The following is an 8,679-nucleotide window of genomic DNA, read 5'->3' on the forward strand; positions in this document are numbered from 1 at the left end:
CTGAACTGATGTTTCCAAAATCATCTGTGGTCTGTTACGGTTTTCAGTCAAATGACCGTAATAATTTGCCTTAATGTGACTTAACCACGGAGCCAATTAACCCATTTAATAGACACGATCTGACGTTTTTTCGTTAGGGGCTGGCTGTCTCAGGCTTTTGCTGGCAGTGACAGGATGGAAGCAAACAGCAGGAGGTAATCACAGTGACAGAGCGTTGCATTCTTGTTGACAATTTAGCTGAGAGGCCTATTTATATAGAATATTTTTTCCACTTAGAAAATTACCGCAAGAAAACGCTGCATTAGAGGTAAGACTAGCAAAACCACGTTGTCATGTTAGGAGCTGAATCGTAAGATGTGGGAGTAGAGTCCTATCCTTAGCTTTTGATTAACCTGTAAAAACTACAGGAACGTATCAACACCCAGAGCTGCTGCACACACTAGATGGAGGTTAAACGAGTCAGTGAGATGATTCTGAGGAAACTTTGGAGGCAGTGAACAGGTAGCTCTATGGCTGGAAATACTTTGTCTGACAGAAAGGACAGAAATGATAAAAACAAAAGTCTGTACACCCGTTACAGACATGTTGGTTCGTGTATCTGCAAAACCTTACATTGAGAACTTCAACAGCGAATATAAAGCACCAGGATACACCGCCGATGTTTGCAAAATAGACGTATTAAAAGAAAGGAGGAACTATTTCAATGATTAGACTAGAAACCAACTGACAATGTGTAAGTCGTGCGATGATGACTCTAGGTGGGGATCCATGGCTGGTCCTGGATAATCGCTGCAGTGTTTTAAACTACCTGCAGCTACGTGGAGCGCCATCACACCCAAACTTTGACGGGACTGGTTCCCACAGGTGTTGCTGCTGGAGGGTGCAAATTTGATTTTTATGCATGTGCTGCAGTTGATATTTATCTACCTTAATAAATACCTGTATTTCACTCTTACATGTCAAGCAGGCAGGACATAGACAGACCAGGAGATGCACTGTCCAGACAGCCTAGAGAGTCGAGAGATGTCCTGATTTAACTCAGACTAATGTTTTAACTTAAGTTGTCCAAACACCGATGCTGAAGAGCCCGTTGAACTGACTCCATCTGATAAACAGCGTACGTCCCAGAAGGTTTGGCCTATTAGTGGAGAGAAGTACAAGCAGCGTCTCAGCTGGTGCAGCTGATGGCTTCTCTCAGCCTTTTGTGCACCTCGCTAAAGCCCTATCCAGACATACAACACAGCTGTCTCACCGGTCTGTTAAAGCGACAACATTCTACTTTAGCATTAATATTCCTCAAGGCTTCATTCAAACGTACCAACCGCAGGAAGAACGGAGATGGAACGGTGCATCAAGTGATGCTTAATACATAAGGATGCATTAATAAACTAGAGTATGTCAAACCTAAAACCCAGGTTATTATTCACGATGTGTTATTGACGGAGCTCCAGACGTAGCCTGAGGATGTAGCTAATGGTTTACCTACTCATCCTAATTCTGATCCATTCTGTCTCCATGATGGGGCTCATTTAGGACGACATGCAGCGAAGGCGCCGCCGCTGCTCCACATGCGCTCATATAGATCCTGCTGCAGGTATTTAATAAAACATTTTAATTAAATGAGAGAAAGGACTCGTACAAACAGCCGGAAGCCAGAAACTACACTCCGGTTCGTCCTAATCTTTTGTCAGAACCTAGCTTACAGTCATCACTGGCGACTCTCGTTAATCTAAACCTGTACAGACTTCATTGCAACACACTTTTATTTCTGTGTAGCAGACGTACAGTTATAGTATTTTGTAGTCCCGCAGCATCTTGATTTGCTCATTGCTGTGCACTTTTAACAGCACATCTCACCTGATTGTGGTGAAACGGAGCTTGAGGGAGAGTTTTTGTTTGTCGGCTCAGCTGCAAAATTTATAAGAGAGCTGACTGATGGAAGCCTCCAAACACACAAAAAAAAGAAATTCTGATGGTTTCAGTAAACAGACGGCTGCAGTTTAAGCTTCACAATCAGACTTTTGACATGTAAAATGCCAGCATGGCTGTAGGTCTTGATAATAAAACAGAAAAGGAGAACTGGGATACTCCTGCTGTGGTGCCCCGAAACTGGTTTTCACTGTTATACAAGACTGCCACCTGGTGGTAAAGAGAAGTCATTGAATTTCTCAGATTGTCTTCACACTAATACACACGAAGTGCATGTGTGTGTGTGTGTGTGTGTGTGTGTGTGTGTGTGACATTTCAAAACAAAGCAGGCTAAACTAAGGCTTCATTACGAGAAACAAAAACCAAAAGAGTGACTGTTAGACGTCTGTTCACACATGGGTCAAACAAACAAGACGAATAAAATGGAAATAAGATTTGTTAATGGGTGCTGGTAGACGTTTGGCTTATTGTTGCCCCTGATCAGGTTAAACTAAACTAACTATAGTCTAACTTCAGTTTAATGAACTGAATTAGTGCTGATCTTTTCATTATACTCTAAGAAACAAAGCTAATAACCTTCTACTGTCACCGTGTTATTGTGTAATGTGTATACATATATTTATTTATGTTCTTTATTTATATATATATTTTAATATATATTTGATACACCTTTATATTTTATATACCCAACTATATTTACCTATAACTACACTGACTGTTATCATATTATATAGCCCATTATTATTATTGCATCGTGGTGCTGTTCTTCCTAACAGTTTGTTTCCTTTGTTTTCTTGTCTGCTGCTTTTTTTTTGTTAACTGATGTGTGCTGCTGTCTCTGTTGTGCTGCTTCTAGAACAACACTTTCCCTGAGGTACCCCATCAAAGGGATCAATAAAGTTCTATCTCTCTATCTCTAATAATTGTGTTTCTGTTGAACTGAACTGAAAAAACAAGTTAGAGCGAACTTGTCCCTTTGAAATGTGCAGTAAGATTTCTTATCATAATGCTGGGAATCATGTGGCACGAGTCCTTATTAAGTGGTCTGCTACTGCTGTACGGTGTGTCCTGTGTGTGTTTCTGTGCTCGTACCCAGATCCAGCCTCTGGCACAGCGAGCCCAGGCCTTGCAGCACAGCCAGCTGCAGCTTGTAGGCCAGGGTGTGGGTGTAGACGGGCCCAGCCTTGGCGCTGACGGGAGCCTGCTGAGCCAGAGAGGCGCTCAGTTTGGGCAACACCTCCTTAGAAACCCTCCTCCTCATGAAGTCGCCGCATGTTTCGCCCAGCGTACAGAGCACCTGCCAGGAAATGTGAAACGTTTCTCAAAACGCAATAAAATGCTCCGTTGTGTGTCCCTGGATGAATCGTAGTCTTTACAAAACCGCCATGTACCAGAAAGCTGCCATGTTGGTGATAACTACAGTGGTATGGAAAAGTTTCCATTATTTCCATTTATAAATAATTGGATGTTTGGATCAGCAGCTTCATTTTGATCTGTCAAAAAACTGATGGACACAGAAATATTTCAGCAGTGAAACGAGGTTTATTGGACAAATAGAAGATATGCATCAAAACAAAACTACACAGGTGCAAACATGTGGGCGCCCCAACAGAATAAAATCACATCAGCCTCCTAAACAGTTTCTAGACGCCTCCTATCTCCTGTAATGAGTGTCTGGGTTCTGGATGGAGGTATTTTTGGACCATTCCTCCTTACAAAACATCTCCAGTCCAGTTAGGTTTGATGTGAACAGCCTGCTTCACATCATCCCACAGATTTTCAATAATATTCAGGTCTGGGGATGCGACAGTCATCCTACAACATTGTACTTGCTCAAAATTATTGCACCTGTGCAGTTTTGTTTTGATGCATATTGCACGTCTTCTGTTTGTCCAATAAACCTGCTGAAATATTTCTGTGTCCATCAGTTTTTTGACGGATCAGAATGAAGCTGCTGATCCAAACACCCAATGATTTATAAATGGAAATGATGGAAACTGTCAGAGGTGCCCAAACTTTTTTATACCACTGTGTAACACAGCTAGCCAGCAGTATTAGGTGCCTAATTGATGATTTACTAATGATGTAAAATCTGCCAAATTATCAGCACAAAAAAATAAATAAATAAATAAAAGATACAAATATAGTTTAACTGAAGACAGGAGCTGACACTCACTGACACTAACTGGGATTCTTCAGGAGGCCGTTTTTATCCTCTGCGATTCTCTGAATTAGTCTAAAGCCAGCTCTAAAAGTAAATACATCAGCTATTTCATAATGAATTGAGACGACATGTGTGTCTCAAGCCGCAACCTTTGATTGATTCAACACGACCTGCATGAAAAACTAACAGGTTATTTAGTTCAGTGAGTCGTTGCACATGATGACCTGATAACACAACAGTAAAGTCAATAAACTTTTACTGATCCAGCAGCACACTAAACTGTCCTGTTTCAGGAATAGGTGATGGTGATAATTAACATAGATTCGATAAAAGGACAGGTTTGTTTCACGAACCCTAAAGGCTCTGAGGACCGCCAGCGGGTCGTCAGCTGTGAGTCTCTGCAGGAGGGCTGGCCAGCAGCGGTGAGTCATCGGCAGCAGCTCGTCTTCTCTCTCAGCCAGTACGTGCACACACAGCTCCAGCACGTCCAGGACCTCAGATAGCCAACAAAAACACACACAGATACATGTGCACATATAGATTCTAGGTGATGTAAAACAACCTCTGGAGGTCCATTGGAGATCCTAAACTGGCTGCTCTTCTAAAGGTGCCACATACCCGCCTCTACACAGACATGGTGATCAATTCATCACTGATGAAGAGGTTTTAGCTGCACTGTTGTTCAGTCAGTAAGTCTACCACTGTGGGTCAGACTGAAATATATCTACCATTGGAAGAGTTGCTATGAAAGCTACAGCAACAGCGACCTATAACACCCAAAGGAAGAACTCCTCTGACTTTTCCAGGAGCAAATATTCATTCATTAAGTTGACATTTGTGCTTTTGAGGAACACGTCTTGATAACTCTCAGGAACAGACAGTGATCTCTACCTCAGGCTGAACTGTAATAACTTTGGTGACCCTTTACTTTTCCCCTCGCTCCATCATAAGATCAACATTTTAATACAACACTTTCTGCTAAACACCCATTTATTTTCAGCACGCTATTTTTCTAAACTAAGACGGCAAACATCGTGAATAACATCTGCTGAAGTCCAGTATGTCTGCAGACCCAGCTTCCACTCCTCACAGCTAACAAACAATCAAACACTGAACCAACACCATAATTCTCGGGTTACTTTACTCATGAGTAGAGATTCCTTTAAGTTATTATAGATGTTTTTTTTGGTTTCTTGTGTGTTAATAAATGTTTTACTTGTTATAACTCATAATTGGATCATGTGTGACTGAGACATCAGAGTCATCACAGAGCAGAAAAAATGGAAAGGCATGGTATTTATTTTTTTAAATTACCTAAATGGAACCATTTGTCATCGTATGAAACAGTGAAAACAAGCAGAATCCACTTTCTGACGGTCCTTAAACTAGAAATACTTGAAGGAAATCCAAATGCAACTTTGGATCGTTGGGTTCTCTGTTCATACGGTCTTCATCTGAGGTGCTATGAGGTGACATATGTTGTGAATTGGTGCTAAATAAATAAAATCCAACTGAATCAAATACTCATCATTGAAAGCAGTGACTTCCCTTCGCCCAGTACCTTGAGTCTGATCCTGAGGCTGGGGTCGGACAGCAGATAAATGCAGCGCTCCATGACATCCTTAGTGATGCTGAGGTGGGAGGGAAGCTCAGGTTTCACATCAGGACCGTCCATATCTTCAGTGTCTTCACACTCTGAGGGAGGAGGGACCTCTGAAAGAACAATGAACGTACAGTTAGACGGCTTGATGATGAATCCTGCTGCCTCCTCCAAACACGTCTGCTTTGCCACATGTTGAACTATCTGAGCAGCTTCCGGGTGTTTGTTGCTGTTTTGATCAACGTCAGTTAATTTTTTTTACTGCAACATAAAGTCCTGCAGAACCGTGGAAACAGCCTGCTGTGGTTAGAAGTGCAGAGAAATCTAAATGTTTGACAAATGGCATAAACAATAAAAGAGGAAAAGCTACATGTCCTTGATTTATTTTACAAAAACTGAAAAACCTGAATTTAAAAAGTTCAACGTGTTTTCATGATCCACAGGTGTTACCAATACTGGACAAAACGGAGGCTCTACATACGACAGACATTTTATTATTTACATACGTGTCTCCTCTTTGTTCTGAAAACACTAAGGTTCAGTCAAATTCAGCTGTAAAATCACTTTTGACATGCAGCTCTTGGTCACGGCTGAGGCTACATGGTGGTGACGAGGGCCACAGAACTTTTTACAGAATCGGATTAGAACAAACGATTTCTCTTTGACATGAGAAATGTCGAATACTGGCTCAGGGGTCCGAACAGTTAAACCCTCACATTTGAGTTACAGGCTCACATATGACCTGCTGCAGAACTTATAGCGCTCTGCTCTATCCGGCAGCACACTCCACTTTACCGAGGTCCTCAGCGTCGTCCTCCTCTATCCCGATGCCCTCTGCCAGCTCTTTCTGTTTGCAGTAATCCCGCAGGAACTGACAGATGTCGACGTCTTCCTGTTCAGTGGACTGCTTGGAAGTGGCAGACTTACTGGTCTTGGTACACGTGGAGGGAAACCACCGTGCTAATGGAAAAACAAGAACAAGAAGATAAACAAAGTCGGTTAAACACTGGTTTCATTTCAGCAAAAATCTTTCAACTTTTTCCTGGGCTTTACAGAGGTTTACGTTTAGATGTTACCGAGCTACGATGCAAGGCCACATGTATTCACTAATAAATAAATTACTAAGATTAAAGGTGAGAAGGATCTAGGACACAGCATGTTAGCAGTCACATGTTGTTCTGCATGTGACTAAACAAGCTGGCATCACTTTTAAAAACCTCACCTAGCGCCTTCATGAGTGCATGCAGCACCGAGCAGAAGAGAGCAGCTGTGTGTTCGTAGCTGAGGTCCAGAGCCATGAGCACATCCTGAATGATGTCCCGGACCAGCGGCAGCAGGCTGCAGTCAGAGTGAGTCAACATCACTGTCAACACCCGTGGAGCCTGGCCAACGAGAGGGGAGTGTGAGGAAATACATGTTTCTGGCAGCAAAAGCGTGTGCAGACCTATATACACCTGAGGTCAAAGAAATGCACTACAGCCCTGACATCTGCATCCATAATCTTTATCTCCTTCTCATTTTTGGCTCCGAAGGCCACAAAAAAACCCATCCTGCCTGCTTCTACCTGTGGATGTTGGCTGAGCCTCTGCAGGTTGAGTGATATATCATTCAGCAGGTAGTCAGAGTTCTCATTGATCAGCTCCTTCAGAGAGGGGTAGCCGCAGGCCTCGCTGATGTCCAGCATGGAGCTCAGGGCCGCCTGGCTGACCAGCAGCGTCTCCTCACCGGCTTTCTCCAGCACAGGGTACAGTGAGGTCATCAGCAGGGGACGGAAGTCGCGTCCCAGCACCTGAGCGAAGCAGGCAATGCCCTCGAGTTGGATGCACAGCTGCCAGATGTTGCTGTTGAGCTGGTGGATGGTGGTGGAGGTCGATGATGGAGGGATCACTTGGAGATGGTTTGCATTAGAGCTGCTGACATCGCCGTGGGATATGGTGAGAAGTCTGGATGGGCCGAGCAGCTACAGAAAGAAGAAAGACTAAAGTTTCAGAGGTTGTGTACAGAAAAGAGACTGCACAAAGAATGGACAGCGAGCAGACGACGAGGAGATGTCCTGCTCTATACAGACCCACTGCTCCAGAAGTTTTTCTCACACTCACATAGTCAAGATAATACCGTTAAATCACATTTGTGTTAAAACAGGACTGGAAAAATCCTCACCTGTTGATCCTGCCGGCCCCTATCTGCCTCCTCGCTGACGGTAATCAGGTGCCAGTTGCTCAGGCTGGTATATTCCTCCATGACAGACACCACCGCCGCTGTCAGGTCTTCCTGGGTGGCAGAGTGTCCCCGATTCTCCAAACCGTCGCCCCGTGCTGCGACAGCGATGCCAGCAGCACCCCTGATTATCTCATTTAACACCATGGCAGTCTGCTTTCTGTACGCTGAAGACTGGCGGTACAGGTCCAGGAAGTGATCCGTCAGCAGGTAGATGTTGCCATAGTAACCTGGAGATAGATAGAAAAAGGGAGAGTTAGTGATCCGTCAAGAGGAAGTCAGAAATAGGCACAACATACAGTCAGGTTTAACTCTTCTCATCAGTCTAATGTGACTGTAGGACTGTTGCCTTAACAATAAACTGACACAGGCATGAATCACTCCTATACAGGTGTGAGGACAAGAGCCCGTCCCTCATACCTAACATGCGGCAGATCTCCATGAGCACAGAGAAAATGGTCTCATCCGTGAAGTAGTGAAAATGCTTCTTCTGTGTGTGAACAGTGAAGGAACCCTGAGAGTCCGAGCAGGCCTCCACGGTGGCAGCAGAACTCCTCTCCTCCACAATGCGAACATCCATCACATCCAGCTCAAGCACCTGTGAAGGCAGACGCAATGTTTGGTGTGTTTTTAACAGTTTGACATCAACTTAACCCTCCGACTGGTTTGAAAGGCGCGTTGTGCTTTCTTCATTCTTCAGAGCCAGAAAGAACGGAAAGAATCTTCAAATTTGTTCTTTCTGACGGTCTTGTAACTGTTTTATCTGTGT

General features: G+C 43.7%; 1 protein-coding gene across 1 annotated transcript in view; it reads right to left on the reverse strand.

Moving 5' to 3' along the window:
• The window catches only part of tti1 (TELO2 interacting protein 1), a 25,160-nt gene that overhangs the window by 8,342 nt on the left and 8,139 nt on the right, over positions 1–8,679 (reverse strand). Inside the window, exons 6-13 of the mRNA XM_008291405.1 lie at positions 8,331–8,508; positions 7,854–8,140; positions 7,258–7,653; positions 6,916–7,075; positions 6,489–6,653; positions 5,655–5,806; positions 4,447–4,587; positions 3,022–3,226 (exon numbers count right to left, since the gene is read on the reverse strand). Coding sequence (XP_008289627.1) covers positions 3,022–3,226; positions 4,447–4,587; positions 5,655–5,806; positions 6,489–6,653; positions 6,916–7,075; positions 7,258–7,653; positions 7,854–8,140; positions 8,331–8,508 — 1,684 coding nt within the window. The remainder of the gene's footprint in view (positions 1–3,021; positions 3,227–4,446; positions 4,588–5,654; positions 5,807–6,488; positions 6,654–6,915; positions 7,076–7,257; positions 7,654–7,853; positions 8,141–8,330; positions 8,509–8,679) is intronic.

This window comes from Stegastes partitus, unplaced genomic scaffold (assembly GCF_000690725.1).
Source record: "Stegastes partitus isolate 25-593 unplaced genomic scaffold, Stegastes_partitus-1.0.2 Scaffold742, whole genome shotgun sequence".
Classification (NCBI taxonomy): Eukaryota; Metazoa; Chordata; class Actinopteri; family Pomacentridae; genus Stegastes; species Stegastes partitus.